This window comes from Thamnophis sirtalis, unplaced genomic scaffold (genome assembly GCF_051295495.1).
Source record: "Thamnophis sirtalis isolate CommonGarterSnake01/CBP01778 unplaced genomic scaffold, rThaSir2_p1.2 scaffold_5, whole genome shotgun sequence".
Taxonomy (NCBI): Eukaryota; Metazoa; Chordata; class Lepidosauria; order Squamata; family Natricidae; genus Thamnophis; species Thamnophis sirtalis.
This window is the reverse complement of record NW_028261385.1, coordinates 116,942,631-116,960,964: the sequence shown is the minus strand read 5'-3', so window position 1 is coordinate 116,960,964 and position 18,334 is coordinate 116,942,631. Positions and strand designations below refer to the sequence as shown.

The window sequence follows — 18,334 nt, the reverse complement described above, 5'->3', positions numbered from 1 at the left end:
AAATACATACAATAATATACTTATAAATCACAGGGCATTCTTTATTACAATGACAATACAGTTGTTGCCTGGGTGATAAATCTAAAGCATTAATAGGTATAAAATAAAAATAAACCGATTCTGATCTTTTATTGAAAACCAGTTTAAAGTTAACAATTAATATTCCATACCATGCTAAATGTGATCTTAGGGATTACTTAACAGGTGTACGCAATTTTCTATAGTTCCTGCTGCTTCCATCCAGTTAATTGAAATTACATTAATTTTCCATTTAATTCCACCTCGGAATAGTTACTTTCAAGAATTCAACAGTAAATTGTTTCAGCTCTTACATGTTTCTAAGATGTTCATAGCTAATTTTAGGGGATGCTGGTCACTTTCTAATCATGAGTCTGCCTCCAGCCTTTCAGAACAGCAAAGAGGCTGTGGTGTATAGTTATGCCTAGTAACTAGAACTACTAAAACTACTACTATATTTTAGTTATGTCTTGTCTGAAAAAATTAAGCTGCTACATCATTTCCTAAGTTTGCATGGTTGCCTTCCATAGGTGAATTGGGATCCTCCAGGGCAAAAAAACATTGAGGAGCTGAAGACAGGTGCCACGGATGTCAGCCTTCAAACTGGAATTGACCATGCACCATGGACCATGTTAAAAATACAATATACAGAATTAGTTTTGATTTTTCTTGTGGAAATTTTTTAGCATTCAGTTTTTATTAAAGAATTAATTTTAAACATATACAACCTTTCATTAATATGGAATTTTATCATGTATTTTTTTCTGACACCAGTGAACCATTGTGAACATAAGTGCAGCCCACCTCTGGCAGAGGGGTACCAAAAGGTTCCGCCTTAGGCCCAGTACTCTTCAATATCTTCATTAATTGACTTAGAAGAGGGGATAGAAGGGAACTTGTCAAATTTGCAGATGACACTAAGCTGGCAGGAATAGCCAACAACCCAGAAGACAAGCTCAGGATCAAAAAATATCTTGATAGACTTGAACAATAGGCCCTATCCAACAAAATGAAATTTAATGGGGAGAAAAGCAAGGTTTTAAGCAGGAAAAACCAAAGGTACAAGTACAGATTAGGCAAAACCTGGCTCAAAAACAGTAACTGTCAGAGGGACCTTGGAGTCATGGTGGACAACCACTTAAACATGAGTCAGCAGTGTGCAGCAGCAGCCCAAAAAACTTGGTTGTATAAACAGGCATAGAATCCAAATCATATGAAGTATTAGTACCACTTTATAAAGCCTTAGTGAGACCACACCTGAATACTGGATCCAGTTTTGGTTACCACATTGCAAAAACAATGTTGAGACTTTGGAAAAAGTGCAAAGAAGAGCAACAAAAATGATTAAAGGCATGGAGACAAAAACATGCAGGAATTGGATTTGGCTAGCCTAGAGGTAAGAACTGGGGACGACAACATGGCAGCAGTATTCCAGTATTTGAGAGGTTGCCACAAGGAGGAGGGGGTCAACTTATTTTCCAAAGCACCAGAGGACAGGACAAGAAACAATGGATGAAAACTAATCAAGGAGGGAAGCAACCTGGAGTTAAGGAAGAGCTTCCTAATAGTGAGGACAATTAACCAGTGAAACAGCTTGCCTTCAGAAGTTGTAGGTGCTTCATCACAGAAGGTTTTTAAGAAAAGGCAGTAATCTATCTGAAATAATATAAGGTCTCTTGCTTGAGCAGGGAGTTGGAGTAGAAGATCTCCAAGGTCCCTTCCAGCTCTATTCTGATTGACTGAATTTTTAACTCAGTACTAGCCTGGATATCATTCTATATATGAAATGGTAGTAGTTATCCTCATTTGTATATTAATTATAGCTGAAATGGCCACCTGCATAAAGTATTCAGCCCTTTAAATTCATTATCAGACTACAAACACACTAAAAAACTTACATCATCGTAGTACCAATCATCATTATAAATGAAAAGTATGTTAAAATATGCAAAGCCACTGGCTAACATTTTACCCACTGCCTACTGATTTTGGGGAGAATGATTTACTTTCCTTCCCTACTCCTCTTAAATTGTCAGCCTTAAATTGGTCACCCTTGCCCTTAGTAAAATCCCAAATCCAGCACAGCACAGATCTTAGGAATTTTTCTTCTTCTAATAAATCATAATCCTGTTGAAATGCATTAAGCTTTGCTTTTTCCATGACGATGGATGATTTATAACCCATCTCTAGCTGCCTAACTTTCCAGTCCTGCTTTGAAGCATTAGTTGTTGTACACATTGTACACAGACCATCCTTATGGACTATTCAATCAGTGACTATTCAAAGTTATGACAATGCTGAAAAAAATTTCTTCCCCTTCCCTCATTGGAGAAACTGGAGAGAATTTTTCAAAGGAATATTGCAAGCCATTTCTATAGTTTGCCTAGGACTCCCACTCTGGAACTGCCACTCTGATCACATAGCTTTCCATCTGCCGAAGACACTCAGCCCTTGAAAGCAAACAAAAGTCAACTACAGGTATTCCTAGAATTATGATGGCAATTGAACTCCATTATTAAGTTCATTTGTAAAGCATGCCGCATGACTGCATTGCTTAGCGATGGCAATCCCTGCAGACCCTATTGATGAAGAATCATTAAGTAAACACCTTGTAACTTCCTGCCAGCTTTCAACATACAAAGTCAGCAGGGAAGCCAGCAGGAAGTTGCAAGTCCCAGGCACTCTGCAACCAGGTCATCAGGAAGGTAAATGGCTCCTGCTGTGTAAGAAGGAATTAAGTGGGATGGGAAGATGTGGCATGAGCGCATCAAGGGTTTGGAAGGGTGTGTAGGTGGCAGAGATGAATGCAAAGGGGCTGGGGGAGGGTGCGCAAGTAAGTAGACTTGATTGAGCAACTTGTGACTTTCCCGCTGGCTTCTCTATTGTGGGAAACTGGGAGGTAAGGTTGCAAAATGCAAACATCAGATGAGTCACTTGACAAATGTCCAGATTGTGATCATGATTAAGATTTTGGGACAGCCAGAACTTTGAGGACCAGTCATAATCATTACTGAATGAGTGGACTACCTGTAGTCTTCTCTTTCTAGTTGGAAAGAACAGTTGTAGCCATACGATTCCTCATTTAATGACTTCACTTAGTGGCAGAGTTGCTGGTCCTGATTAAAGTTGTTTGCAAAGAACTCTACTGTTGTAATGGTATGTGGAATTTGGGAGGCTGAGTAAAGTAATGCTACTTAGCAAAGGTCAAATAAGAGTGAGCACAAGCCACAGGGCATAGTAAGCAGAACAAGAGACTCAGGAAGAGCAACCCCCCCCCCAAGTTGAGTCTGTAAAAGTGACGGTAACAGGACTATATTTTTAGACTTGCAAGACTCTCCTAATGTAGCTTTACAATGAACTAGATTTAACATAGCAGGCTATGTGTCCCGCCTAGTCTATGTGCTAAGCCTGACCACTGTAACCTCAATGCCCATCATGTAAATAATGCCCAAAGTGAACTTTCTATCCTCACTTCTGCGGGACCCACATCTGAGTACAAGATTTCCTCCTGAAACACTCTCTCACACATACCTCCAGTGGTGGGTTGCAGGCGGTACGCCCTATAAGGCGTACCAGAGCCTGCCTGGTGCTCGGGAGGGCCCGCCTGCCCGCCCGAGCTCCTTACCTGTCCTTTAAAGTCTTTGGCACTTCCGCACACGGCACATACAGCACCTGTGCGACACTCCACCAAGCAGCTGGAGCGTCACGGAGGCTTGCAGAAGCATCACTGGCAGGTACAATGCATGTGCATACGTGAGCTGTGCGCGCCCATGTGGGCTACACCAGGTGCATTCCAACCGTACCGGTTGGAACAGGATCCAGAACCCACACTGCATACCTCCCTAACAGCATGAACTTGTATAACATTCCATAGATTTGGCCATTGACAAGTCTACATAGCTGTAACTGTTAGTTGTAAAAAAAAAAAACTTGTGATTTGCAAGCCCAAGATGTTTCAATTTCATTTTGTACTGAGTTGCTTATAAACATACAAAAGTTAACAATTTGTTACTTCCTATGTTCCCATTTATTAACAAATTACAAAATTTGCAATATTTCTGAAGGACCATGATTTGTGGTAGCAATATACAATCATTATTTGTGTATTATATCTCCATGCAAACATATTTCCAACTTACACTCCAATTTGAAATTCAAACACTTTATAAATCAAAAAGGTTTATATGTTCCACTATACACATTACTTTCTAATAAAAAAATAAGTCATGTAATTTTACTTTCAGAAAACATCAGAAAGGTAGTCAGCTTTTAACATGAGTTACAGAATAGTTTAATACATGAACTATCAAGACCATTTCAAATATCAAAAATGTTTACATTAAAAAAAAACCAAAGTCACGGTTTTTGAAAATATGCTTCGTGAAAATGAATAGATTTATAAAAGTTTATACATAGACACAAATTGGGCAACATTATTCAACAACACATGGATATAATTTACACATTTTTCACTTAGAACAGCAGCACCATCTGCTACTTTTTCCCAGTATAAAATAGCATGATCTGCCATCTCTGTTGGGTCTGTCAGATAACCTGTGCCAAACGCAGAAACAAGTGTTTTCCAATACTGAAAAGTTTTGTCCCAAAAATCTGTAACACATACTTGAATAACAACCATCAGCAAACAAATTAAAGCAGGTACAAAAAAACGTGGTGAAAGGAAGGAATTTGTCACCCAATTGAAAGAGCTTTTCTCTTGAGGTAGTGAAAGTTTATCCACATCTGCTAGCTTAAATTGTTCCCACTGATTAGTATCAACATCCTTAATTGTAGATTTGATGTCTATAGTAATACAAGGCAATGTCGTTTCCTTTATCACTTTGATTTTCTCTCTAAATTCTTGCATCTGTTGTAAAAACAAAATGGGTTCAGATACATCCTTAAATGTTTCTGCAATATTAAACGCAGTTTGCTGTTCTTGTATGATAGTGTTCAGTTTGTTGATTTCTGGATCATAAGCCTGCATAACTGCAAGCTTCATGGTTTCAAAGTCTGAGAGAATCTCATTCTTCTTTTGTTCCAAGGTATACTGTAATTTCTCAAAAAAATCTTTTACTCTGTCATAATCCTTTGTTAACATCTGGAGAGCTTTTCGTTTGCTGGTTTCCAAAGTTCCTAGTCGAGAAAGTGCATCTCCACAATGCCATGCTTCAAACACTTGGGACAGTGTTTCAAAAGCACGCTTTTCTTGACAGTAAGCATCCTCAATAGAGCAAAAGATATGTTTTATGTGATCTCCTCGAGTGGCACAAATGCCACATATAAGCTGTGTGTCTGTCTGGCAAAAAATATTAAGAGGCTGACCACTGTGCACTTTACAGACAGGCATTTTTGTTGATATTTTAATCTTGTTATATTTTTCCACGATGCCTTTTAGTGAATAGTTAACTTGGAGATTGTTAACTCCTGTTACTGTAGTTTCCTTTCGACACGTGGGACATTTAAAAGGTGATGGTCTCCAAATCACATTCCGGGTATTTCCCTCTAATATCCCTTCCAAACATTTTCTACAGAAGTTATGTGAACAAGGTAATGCTCGTGGATCATCAAACAGGCAACAACAAATGGGACATGTAAGGTCTTCTTCAAGGAGTTCCATTCTTCTCTATAACAAGGATAAAAATATAAGCAACTAATACTCATAATCACCGTCTTAAGAAACTGAAATTTCTTGCATGCATTTCTACATAAAACTACTTTGCAAAAGAACATACAGAGTTTGGTGAATTTATTTTTTACCAGATCAATAAAATGGCAAGAATTTCAACATTGCAAATGAATAAGGAAAAGTAGAAAATGTTATTGTGACTAACCCATCTTCAAATAAAAGAAAAAAAAATGGATCAGTAACATAAGTAACAGTCCATAAGGCCTGATACCATTGGTGCTGAAATGTATATCAGTTGTAGGAATGGAATGATGTAGGTACATGTAACACCAGAAGGGATTGTCAAGGGCTCTGCAGGAACAACATAGTCTGAACAATAATTCCTTGCTGTGAACTCTGCTCTGATGGTTTTATAGATATGTCCATGTAATTATCTTGTGAAGAATATGAAAGTGTTTTGCTATTATCAGATTCTGAGGTTTTTCTCTAAATTCTTTGTCTAGAAAAACAATGTACCGCTTCAGAAAATTCCAGTTGCTCCTGCCAGTGGTATGGTAATATGGTAATTCAGAGCAGTAGGCTAATGCTATCCGCTCAAGATATAAGACTTTCTCAAGCACTATCCCCATGCCATGATACAAACGTTAGCTAATTTGAGTGGTTCTCAAATTTTTGGTTTAGGAACCCTTTCACATTCTTAGAAATGACTCCAAAGAGCTTTGATTTATGTGGGTTACATCTATTGATCTTTACTATATTATAAATTAAAACTGAGAAAGTTTAAACTATTTATTTGACTTTGCAGATCCTTGGAATGGATCTTGGGGACCCCCCCCCCAGGGTCCCCACACCACTTTAGTAACTACTGACCTATAGTTTTCTTACATTTTTTTCCTATTTGCATTCCCACAACCCCTTCTTTCTTAAAACAAAGCAGGTAAGGAAGAGGCCTTCACTCCTTCTAGAGCAATGTTCAGCCACTTTTAATAAAAAGCTATATATTCATAACACTTGTTTAACCCTTCTTGGTTAATTGGCCTCATTCTCTGATTCTACACAATATACTGAAACAAAAACTAACCAGAGGCTGGTTCACACAATTAGCAAGGCTAATATATGGACAGCTAGTATTTTGGGGTTCATGAATGGCAGTTTGATGTAATGTTAAGGCATCGGATTACAAACTAGGAGCTTTGAGCTCTAGTCGCCTTAGACTGAAAGACGGGTGACTTTTGGGTCAGTGTCTCTCCGACCTTGGAAAGAGGCAAAGGAAAAACCTTGCCAAGAAAACTGCAGCGCCATTACCAGGAGGCAACACAGAGCACACTCAAACGGGCTTCGACAGTTTTGTCGAGGCATTTGACGTCAAAATACAAATGGACAAGGCGTGATTTTTGCGTTAAGAATTCGGGCTGGGTAGTTTGGGGGTGAAGGGATAGTGGACCCTGAGAAGCACAGCTAGAGGCGCATCACGGCGTCTGGGAATTCCCCATTGCCACCAGGCGCCATCACTGCCCGACTGCTGGGACAGAAGCAGCAGCCTTTTCAGCCTCACCTGCGAGAGACGCTTACAGTGCAGTGAAGTCGGTGGGGGCAACAGAAGCCATCCTGGCGACCGTTCCTGTCTCAGAGCTGCAGTAGCAGCAGCGCCGCCCCCGCCGCCCGGCTCATTCCTTCCTTTCCACGGGGAGCGTCCAAAAGGGAGGCCCGGCACGACTTCCCCGCCCGTCCAAGCCCAGCTCACCTGCGGGTCGACTTCAGCGGGCCCCGCCCCTGATTCCCAGGAAAACACGCGAGACTGCAGGTTGTGCCGCGAAGGACACCTTTCAGATCCAAATAAGGATCCGTTGAGTCGGGACTTCCGCTCTCCCTCCTTTTCCGCTTGGCCACAGACAACATCCGCGCAAGCTGCCCAGAAAGGCCATTTTTACGGGCGTGGTACTACGCCTTAACGTCGTGACGTAGGCGGGCATGGCTTGGGTTTCTGCTTCTCCTCCAATCACGTTTGAAGTGGCTTTTTCCTCGCCTCGTCTTTTCTGTTGGATGAAACTGGAGGTGGGGAAGTGAGTCCTAAAATTAGCTAAGAGGTATTTGCAGGTCAGGAAGCACTAGATTAATTAGTAGCTTCGGCTTTCATTTGCCCATAATGGTTGCTTTCACAAGAAACACGGACTCCTCCAGGTTTTTCAAACTTGGTAACTATGTGGATTTCAACCACCAGAATTCCCCAGCCAGCATGAAGTCCCAAATCTTAAAAGTTGGCAACTTTGAAAAACATTCAGAGTCTTTCAAGCCTAGATGTGGGGGTCAGATTATTAATGTTCAGCTCCTAAAATATGCTACTGAATATGGTATCTTAACTGGGAAAACCACTTCGGAAAAACTTTGCTAAGAAAAAGAACTTTGCACAGGTACAATGTAGGTGGTATCTTACTCAACAGTAGTAACTGTGAAAGGGATCTTGGAGTTCTAGTGGACAACCATTTAAATATGAGCCAGCAGTGTGCAGCAGCTGCCAAAAAAGCCAACACAGTTCTAGGCTGCATAAACAGAGGAATAGAATCAAGATCACATGAAGTGTTAATACCACTTTATAATGCCTTGGTAAGGCCACACTTGGAATACTGCATTCAGTTTTGGTCACCACGATGTAGAAAAGATGTGGAAACTCTAGAAAGAGTGCAAAGAGCAACAAAGATGATTAGGGGACTGGAGACTAAAACATATGAAGAACAGTTGCAGGAACTGGGTATGTCTAGTTTAATGAAAAGAAGGAGTAGGGGAGACATGATAGCAGTGTTCCAATATCTCAGGGGTTGCCACAAAGAAGGAGTCAGACTATTTTCCAAGGCACCTGAGGGTAGAAGAAGAAGTAATGGGTGGAAACTAATCAAGGAGAGGAGCAACTTAGAACCGAGGAGAAATTTCCTGTCAGAACAATTAATCAGTGGAACAGCTTGCCTCCAGAAGTTGGGAATGCCCCAACACTGGAAGTCTTTAAGATGTTGGATAGCCATTTGTCTGAAACGGTATAGGGTTTCCTATACCAAGAGCCAAGGTGGCGCAGTGGTTAAATGCAGCACTGCAAGCTACTGCTAGATCAGCAGGTCAGCGGTTCAAATCTCACCGGCTCAGGGTTGACTCAGCCTTCCATCCTTCCGAGGTGGGTAAAATGAGGACCCAGATTGTTGGGGGCAATATGCTGACTCTCTGTAAACCGCTTAGAGAGGCCTGAAAGGCCTATGAAGTGGTATATAAGTCTACTGCTATTGCTATTGCTATTTCCTGCCTAGGCAGGGGGTTGACTAGAAGACCTCCAAGGTCCCTTCCAACTCTATTGTATTGTATAAAAATGTACAGGCATTCTTTGAGAATTGGACACGATTGAACGGGGGAGGGGAGGAGAATCCTTCCAGAGAAGGGTTATTTTCAATATAGCTTCTAACTTATGAGGAAAGGGTCCTTGCCCAGCAAACCAGTTGGGATTACTTAATGCTGTGATGAAAGAAATGTCCTTCTGGGTTCGGCTCCAAGTGGGGAAAAAGACACTGGAGACATGGAGGCTGCTTGGAAAGATGGTTTATTGGTGGACAGGACCACATGGCTTGAGTACTGAACAGAAAAGATGCTTTCTCACATGCTTCACTGTTGGTGGAGAAGAGAAGGGCTGAGGCTTGCTAGGTTTTTTATAACCTGTTCAGTCCCACCTCTCGGATTCCTTTCTTGTGTAAGAAATGTATTCTGATTGGTTGTCAGACTCCCATGGGGCCATGCAGGGGCAACTCTCTAGGCTGCGTTTTGAATCCAGGTTTGGTTGAATTCTCAGATGCCATGTGGTCAGTTGAGTAAAGGGCCAATATTATCATGTTTTAATCCCCCCCCCTGCAGCTGCAGTGGAGAAGTCTTTATTATTTAAAGTGGACTAGCTTGGCCTTCTTAATGGCCCATTGACAAAGTGGGAATGGGCAGGAAGCTACAAGGCAGCTATTCTTTTAAAACATGTTTCTTTTTTTTCACATCCAGAGAAATATTCTGCCTTTTCAATATTTCCTAGCCTAGGATATTTCATTTTTCTGGGAGAGGGCTGGGTGATAACTTCCTACAGCTGGAAATTCCATTCCCAATTACCATTTATAAACCAGGAACTACCAGTATACCCTTTCCTTACAACATAGTTGAGCAAAAGTACATAGATAATTCCTAAAACTAATTTACTGAATATAGTCTTTAAAGCCACAATGATGAATAAGTTCAATATCCAGTAGAGGATTTGGACCCCGTAGAATAAGATCTGACTATGTAAATCTGATTATTTCAAATGTAGATGGAACTAGGCATATTCGGTCTCCTGGTGGTCGTCCAAAGAAAAGAAAAGGAGTCAAGATGGGAGTGGAAATCATTGATTGGCAGTGCCGGACTCCCAAGTTTGATTCCCAGACAGTCAAGTTTCCCGGGACCTCCTTTTCTGTGTCCAATTTAAACGGCTTCTTAAGCGGATGTTTGCGGCTTTTTACAAGGGAGGTAGCCAACAATTCCGTATCAAAATGTATCGACGAAATGCGCTCCGTATAAGAAATAACTTCGTTATTGCGCAATGTTAAATTGCGATTTTAAAAGACGCTGGTTAAAAAACAAAAGGCAACCTGTTGACATTCTGCGTTGTTCTGTAACATTTCAGAAGGAGGGGCTATCTCTTCTCTGCCCGGCCTTCCCGGTAAAGGAAAAACCCACCCTGCTGAGTTTGCGTGGATTTGTTGCTGGGGCGCCTACCCCGCACATGGAGGCCCTCACCAATCAGCTGGCAGGAACCGAAAGTGTGTGGGAGGGGAAGCGGAAGCCGCCTCCTCTTGAAGCTAGAGCGGCCGAGCAACCATGGCGGCGTCGGCAGGGGCGGCCTCGGGCTCCGTGTGGTGTTGCCTGCGCTGGGCTTGGTGCGGAGATGGCAGCTCCGGGCACATCCCTCTCAAGGAGATGCCGTCGGTGCTGCTGGACACGCAACAGATGGGTAAGGGCAGCTACTGCCGCAGGATTGGAGCGCAGGAATAAATCCCCCTTGGAAACAGGACCTTTAAAGAGATCGTAACACGCCCCTCTCGTTTCTAAAGCTACGTTGAGCTTGTGCTGTTTACGAAACAATATGTTTAAAATTCTGTTTCTGTGTTTGTAAAATTTTAAATTTTTGAAAAGTGTAATTTCTCCATGCTTCTGTTCCCCCGTCAAAGAAGGCTTGTTTTGCGCTAGTTAAAAATTAGTAAAAGGTGGTAGTATCTGTTTAATGTACTATTTTAATAAAGGGAGAATGGCATATTTCTTCACTGACTTCAAAGTGCATTCTTACCTATATCAAGGAAACTACAAATCTGTTACATTTTTCCTATCGTAAAGTAATTATATTGATGCACTCTGCTATAGCTAAAGTTGTTTACAAGTTAGCCTTAGAAATGTGAATAAACAAAATACTAATTAACAAAATTGATCTATATGCAGCACCATGGCTCCTTCCTCTTCCCCATTTAAATATGTGGTATCCACATATTATTTAAGAACAGATTCAAAATGAAACTGCCAATCTTTTAATCCCCTTAAGAGAAATCTGTGAAAGAGCAATACTTAACATTTACTATAGTGCTGATATTTGTTCCTTAAAATTATAAAACAGGCAGAAAATATGAACAGAAATGATGAGGTTGAAGTACATATAGTTGAGTTACAGCAAGGAAAACTGATGTGTAAACTAGGAACAAGGTGGATTTTCTGTCTTGTAGGCTCTTCCTTCCTCTTGTTAACTGCTACATGAAATCACTCTGGAGCTCAACAGCTGAGATCAAGTGTTATCAGTATGCAGCTGATACACAGTTGTGTACAGTATCTCAAACTGGGCCAAAGAAGATGCAGCCAAGCTGCTATTCCAGTACCCAGAAGTTGTGACTGTCTGGATGGGGAAAATAGAGTGAGGTAATTCAGCAAGATTGAATGGATTAGGATTTGGAGACCAGTTGATACCAGATTTCATATTAGATTTTGTATAGGAATGAACATTTTTGTTCTGAAGTGTTTCATAATTTTGAAAGTGGTCTTGAACTCACAGTTCCTGCTTAGAGCAGGTTGCATTTATGGTCAAACAGATTTTTGCACAAGTTCATCTGTTGTTACTTCAATTCCTGGAACAGAAGGTCCATAATGCCTTGGTTACCCCATGCATTGTATTGTTTACATGGGACTTGAAGACTATTCGGAAGATGCACTAGTCCAGAATATAATGACTTCAATAATTATGGGTACACTTTGTTTTATTTGGATAACAACACTATTTTGAGAGCTGCAAAAGTTGTTATTAGGTTCTAGATGTGATTCAAGGTGCTGATGGTCACTTTTAAAATCCACTTACCAGCAGTATCTGCCCACCTAAAGTAAAAATATATTGAAACCAAAATGTTTTAAAGTCCTTTTCAAATGGATTAGGATAGTTGGAAGATTTTATTGTAGAATGTGCTAGCATCATTTTTAGTTAATTGCATTGATTCTTGGTTAAATTGTTCCTGTGTGCAAAATATATTCTTTCAAAGGTCTGTTTGAAAAGGTTTTGAGATTTTACCCTTTGGTTCTAAATGCATATTGGAAACATATCCTTTGTTATACTTACTTGCATTCTCTAGAAAAGGAAATTACACAACCTATAGTCCAGTTAACATATAATGAATTTCACTGGTCATTAGAAGAATGGATTTCACATGGTTGCTTTCTTATTGATTCTATTATACATTACTGGGGGGAAGTAGTGTTTTTGTGTCAAAAACACAAACTGCTGACTGATCAGTGAGATATAGGAGGGGAGCCTGCTGATGTGCCACCATACTCTTTTCTGTTCTAGTCCCACCTCTTGTTATGGATATATGCATTGATAATGAAATGCCTGTTTTCGAAACAACATTATTTATCGATGCTCCCTTGGACAACTTGAAAAGTGGTTTAATCCTCCAACTCTGTATGTGCTTGGAGTCTTTCAATGTTACTTCACTACACATTCTGTAGAGTGTTATAGGTTTTCTGTAAAAAAAATTGGCAGGTGGGACAATGTATGGGGTGAAAAACAAATGAACGGTTGTTACATTTCCATGACAATGAATTTCACTGAAATCAGTGTTGATTGTCTGCATAAAAATTGTATTCTATCTTCTCATAGTTCAAAGTGTTTTCTACTTGTTGATGCTTTATATTCTGCAGGAACAGATGTTGTCGTTGTAAAAAATGGACGACGAGTATGCGGTACAGGGGGTTGCTTAGCTAATGCTCCTTTGCATCAGAACAAGAGCTATTTTGAGTTTAAAATCCAGTCTACAGGTCAGTCAAAATCAGCTATTTCAAGAATTTATTTCATATTATTCATATAGAATCAAAATCACTAATGGTGTACAGATAGACTGTCATTTGGAAATTCTATTTTATATATATTTTATAAATACTATGAACAGTATTGTAATGGCTATTTGAAGATTTCTAATCCTTTCATAATAAGTAGAACCATAATGAAAGTATATCTTCATCCACTTATTGCTGTTTTTCAGTGATCATTGAGTTAGGAAAAGTTCAGCTATATACTGTAATTGCATATGCAAATTTCAGCTATTATAGTTAGCAGCTTTCATTTATGAATGTTTTCTCGCAGTAATGAAATACTAAGTTTCATTATCTTAATTGGAGACAATTTAAAATTGTTTCTTAATGTGGCAAACCTAGGAAAACTCTTGGACTTAGTTTCACTGTTTTTATCTAATGGCTATGCCATTCCATTTTTTGCCTGTGCTGTGATTTCAGGAATCTGGGGTGTTGGAGTTGCAACTCAGAAAGTCAACTTGAACCAAATTCCTCTTGGGAGTGATGTAAATAGTTTAGTTCTGAGAAATGATGGAACTTTTTACTACAACAATGAAGAAAAGAACAGATTGCCAGCAAATAGTCTGCCACAGGAGGGTGATGTTGTAGTGAGTTTCAATTTATTTTTTTCACTATCATTTTTGTTAATCAAAATATCTGAAAAGAATGTGGCCTATTGCTGAAATCTCATACCAGCAATTTGCTCTGTATCAAAGCATACCTTTATATGTCTCTTTTATGTCTGTTTTGGTTAAAGTTGCCATTGGTTTTATAAAAATTTAACATGCATGTCTTTGAAAAGCTGGCAACATAGATTTGTCATGAAAGAGACATTCCCTTTTCACTGAAATATAATCCTAATAGAAGATAAGAGACAAAAGTTGTACAAAAATATTAGTTTAATATAGCACAGTATTTACAAAAACATTTTAATAGCAGAGCTTAAACATTACAGACAGTACTTTACTTACAAACAGCTTACATACCAAGAAGCTGTTCATATAAGTCCATTTTATTTGTAAATCCAAGTATACATATAACCTCATCCTGACTTCTGACACCTCCCAGATTGGAGTTGTTTATATCGGCAAAAGTTCGTAAGTAGAGTAATCTTTGTATTGCTTAATGGGTATTATATAATATGAATCAGGCACATTGTGTTTTATATTGTTCCTAAATACACATAGCCTTCATATATTGCATGTTTCATAGATACTCATCAATAGATAACATTTTTCTACCAAATTATAGAATATTTTTGCGTGAAATATCATTGTTACTGTTTAGTTTCTTAGGTTTAAAAATGGTAAAATTGTAAAATTTCTCAATAATATGGGTAGAACTTTTGTTGCTTTCTCGACAACTACCTAAGAATCTGATAAAGATTTTATTAATAACTTTCCTCATTTTATGGTCCTTTCTGCTTGTGGATTACAATAAGTAAAAAAACCCTATCCACTTACTGGTAGTTCATTCTTCTCCCTCATATATTTTTGCTTTTTTTAAAAAAAAACACGATCAAGTGGTTTTTTGTAAATATTTTCTATATTTAATTTGCTAATATTCTAATCAATTTAAATATACAGGTAGCTCTTCCACTGTCACACTCAGCAGTGATATGTGTCTGAATTTGATTTTCTATACAGGAATAGTTTAATTCTCCTTGTTTCCATTATGCTTTCTAAAATTCTATTTCCTCTTGGAAGCCTTTTTTCCATTCTAAATTTGGATCCTGCTCAAGTGTTTTAAAATTCAAGGTATAACTGAGTTTTCAGAGTTCTTATAATTACAAATTTCAAGATAACATAGTCACTTTTAGTGGTCTTCCACTTGCAGGTCTGTTTGGAATTTTGACAGCATGTTATGAATGCTGACAAAAAGATTATAGTAGGGAAACAGACAGATTTCCAAAGTAGAGAATTATAGTCACCTACTTTTCCCCCTCACCTAAGAGTGATTTAGCAGTTTACATGGAGCAATATTAGAAATGCAAAGTAGGGCTGAAGTTGTGACATTTTGCTTCGAGTATTTTTCTTAATGTCACCTTTTGTCCTTATAGTAGAGGACAAGATTTTTCTGTTTTCATCTTTCTTGAATGCTTAGTGTTGGATATTGTGATAATTGTAATTTTATTGTTTTCTGAGACAAGCATTGTTCCAATTGGAAGTGGATAATTTCATGTTGTGTGTGTGGGGGAGGAGGAAGGAGTATTATGTATTTACTGGCCTGAGTTACTTATAAAGTAATAAAGATGGAATAAAAATGTATTAAATATCAGCCTAAAAATGTTCAGAATAAAATGTATGTATGTGTGTGTGTTCAATTAAAAAGAGGGATGGAAGTTTATATATAAAACTCATTTGTCTTACAGGGAATTACATATGACCATGTAGAACTAAACGTTTACTTAAATGGAAAAAATATGCACTGTCCAGCCTCAGGAATCAGAGGAACAGTCTTCCCTGCAGTCTATGGTAAGGAGACATTCCCACAATCTAATTTAGTGAATAAAATGTTATACTTGACCTTGGTTCAGCTATCTACTCATCCATAAACTGAACTTGGTAATTGGGCTATATTGTCATCTTTACCTCTCTATTCCATGTTAACTGCTACCTCTATTGGATACCTCTTAGGTACCTGTTAAATTTCTGTATGTCACTTATTTCAGCACAATAGCCTAAAAAAGTAAAACATATAGCTATGTCACTGGCAATGTAGCAGAAAGTTCAGGGCTAGTAAGATGATTATTATAGATTGCCACACTCTGGCTTAAGAGCTGAACAAAATGCATATAAAAGAATACGGTTCCACCACAAAACCACATTCGACTAAAGCGCGCTCGATGAAACCGCGTAGCTGACGTCATCACAGGGCGACAACAGCGCGGAGACAGAAGCACGCTGTAAACGCTAAACCTAAAATTAACCCCTAAACCTAACCCTAAACCTAACCCTAACCCTTAACGTAACCCTAAACCTAACCCTTAACCTAGCCCTAAACCTAACCCTAAAGCTAACCGTAAACCTAACTCTTACCTTAAGTTGAATCAGCTTGCTTTCAAAGTGCTATTTAAAGCGCCCTTCTTTCTCCGCGCTCGCTGTTGTCGCCCTGTTGATGACATCAGCGACGCAGTTTAATCGGGCGCGCTTTAGTCGGGTGCGGTTTTGTCGTGCCACGAAAGAATACAGCTGACCAATAACCATAATAACCAAAAGAGATCAGACCAAAATAAAAGGGTCTCCTGTCCCCAAGGCTTGTGGAAACAACCTGAATAACACAAAGGGGAGGAGCATGCAAATTTCTGTGTGGAGATCATTCCAGAGGGCAGGAAGTGCAACATATCTGCAATACACTTCATCTCATGAACAACCAGTGAGGTTTGTAGTAATTAAAAAAGAGCATTTGATGTGATGTGTATATCTCCTCTTTTTCTCCCCTTACAGTTGACGATAGTGCCATTTTGGATTGTCAGTTCAGTGACTTCTGTCATGCTCCTCCTGCAGGTTTTGAAAAGATACTCTTTGAACAGCAGATTTTCTGAAGGTTCCTACTGCAGATTTATTAACTAGCACTTTTTACAAACCATTCTTTCAAACTTCACATTATTCCCAGAATACTAACATTGTATGATCAGTCTATTTAATGTTTGGGGAAATATCAGTTTATCTGGAAACTATGTTGCTGGTTTAGATTTATCTACTGTTTGTGATATGATATTTGTATTTGATGTAAAGGGATACAGCTGACAGTATTTAGTGACCATGGACTCTTAAGAATGCTGTATAATATGCTACATAGTGAAATTGTTTTGTAAAAGTTGTCATATTTCCATAAAACAGCAGAGCCTAATAGTTATTCAACAATGTTTCTCTAGTATATGTAGTAATTAGAGAAAATAATTTTGAGGACAACAACAAACAATACCTGTTATTCTTTTTAAGTACTGAGGTTCGAACATTTATTTCTGAGCATTTGTATTAAAATTAGAATAAATCTCTGCCTCTTAAAAACCAGGCTGCTAATATCTATTATACAAAAGCTATCAATGGAACAAACAGTAGTTTTAAATAGCCTGTTGCTTGTTGTGATAAAGCTTTATTTTTTTAATTATTGCATTTTTGAAGTTCTCCAAAAATATAAAATGTACAAACTACTCTTCTGTTTGTTTTTATGGTTATTTTAAATTGCTTTTCTTGTGCACTGAGATATACAGCATTCCTGTACATCCAGAACGATGAAACCTGCTGTAAGGAAATTGCTATATCAGAATTATAAGCTTTTGTCTGTCCTTGTATTTTGTTTTGGGAGGTAGGGAGTGGAAATAACTTTCTGAGATTCTGTTGTTACATTTCGTATATTTAACTATACCATGGCAAATAAGTGAAAAAGTGATTTGCTCTATTTTGTTATATAGGCTTTATAGTCTTAAAGAGATTTAAAGAATGTGCATTCTTCATAATATACTGTTAGAAAAACTTCCCTATTAATTTTATTATTCCTCAGGGAGGTGTCCTTTTTCAGCCTAGGAAATCTGTCAATATCAAAGTTTTTACGAACTATTCTTCACATTCTCTGAATGTAGGTTTTCAAAATAAATTGTTGCTTGTGTACTCTAATAAAATCAGCTTAAAAAGTCTGCAGAACTGCCTCAAAACCTTGAAATTAAAATCATGATCGGAACACTCACATCTTGATAAAACTGGTTTTAGAGTTCCTGGATTGGGTAGAAGGATTAGCTATTAAATCAAGGAGAGAAGCAACCTAAAATAAGGACAAATTTCCTGACAATTAATCAGTGGAACAGCTTGCCTCCAGAAATTGTGAATGCTCCAACACTGGAAGTTTTTAAGAAGAGATTAGATTAGCCATTTGTCTGAAATGGTATTGGGCATCCTGTCTGAGCAAGGGGTTGGACTAGAAGACCTCCAAGACCCTTTCCAACTCTATTATTATTTTAAATTGTTACATCTCTCTTCAAAGCTTTCAGAATGTAGATTCCAGCATTTTGTTCTTATCAGACCTGTTAGAAAATAAGGAGATTCAGTTGTAAGATTTGTATTCATAAAACCAAAGTCTAAGCTCGTAATCATCTCTAGATTTGGAGTAAAGCTACATCATATGAGTATTTGTAGCATTCTGTATCTTGACTAAAGAAACAAACATTTCTAATTCTGAAATAATGGATTCTGGGATGTTGTATACCACATCATGTTCGCTCTAAACAGCTATTCCAGTATAATAGTCCTCAACTTGTGACCATAATGGAGCCCCGAAATTTCATTGTAAGTAATGGAAATTGGAAGGCATCCA

General features: G+C 38.5%; 2 protein-coding genes across 4 annotated transcripts; one reads left to right on the top strand and one right to left on the bottom strand.

Annotated features, from left to right (window-relative positions):
- Positions 1-3,981: 3,981 nt before the first annotated feature.
- On the bottom strand, positions 3,982-7,557 carry TRIM13 (tripartite motif containing 13). Of its 3 annotated transcripts, none has more exons than XM_014055325.2 (2): positions 7,220-7,385; positions 3,982-5,644 (listed from the first exon to the last, which is right to left on the bottom strand). In XM_014055325.2, the coding sequence occupies exon 2, from the start codon at positions 5,636-5,638 to the stop codon at positions 4,415-4,417; it is 1,224 nt and encodes a 407-aa protein (XP_013910800.2). In that variant the 5' UTR covers positions 5,639-5,644; positions 7,220-7,385; the 3' UTR covers positions 3,982-4,414. The 3 variants fall into 3 exon arrangements, with proteins under 3 accessions (XP_013910800.2, XP_013910801.2, XP_013910799.2); XM_014055326.2 differs by lacking the exon at positions 7,220-7,385 and adding an exon at positions 7,392-7,557 and having other exon boundaries at positions 3,983-5,644; XM_014055324.2 differs by having other exon boundaries at positions 3,983-5,644; positions 7,203-7,385.
- Positions 7,558-10,474: 2,917 nt separating this feature from the next.
- On the top strand, positions 10,475-17,667 carry SPRYD7 (SPRY domain containing 7). Its single transcript, XM_014055327.2, has 5 exons — positions 10,475-10,652; positions 12,872-12,988; positions 13,463-13,629; positions 15,393-15,495; positions 16,468-17,667. The coding sequence occupies exons 1-5, from the start codon at positions 10,520-10,522 to the stop codon at positions 16,563-16,565; spliced, it is 618 nt and encodes a 205-aa protein (XP_013910802.2). The 5' UTR covers positions 10,475-10,519; the 3' UTR covers positions 16,566-17,667.
- Positions 17,668-18,334: the final 667 nt, after the last annotated feature.

What these genes read in the sequence shown, in the direction of transcription:
- TRIM13 (XM_014055326.2), bottom strand. Translation starts at nt 5,638, where the DNA reads ATGGAACTCCTTGAAGAAGACCTTACATGTCCCATTTGTTGTTGCCTG.
- SPRYD7 (XM_014055327.2), top strand. Translation starts at nt 10,520, where the DNA reads ATGGCGGCGTCGGCAGGGGCGGCCTCGGGCTCCGTGTGGTGTTGCCTG. An exon ending in GCTGGACACGCAACAGATGG is followed by an intron (nt 10,653 to 12,871) that starts GTAAGGGCAGCT and finishes TATATTCTGCAG; the next exon opens with GAACAGATGTTGTCGTTGTA. An exon ending in AGTCTTCCCTGCAGTCTATG is followed by an intron (nt 15,496 to 16,467) that starts GTAAGGAGACAT and finishes CTCCCCTTACAG; the next exon opens with TTGACGATAGTGCCATTTTG.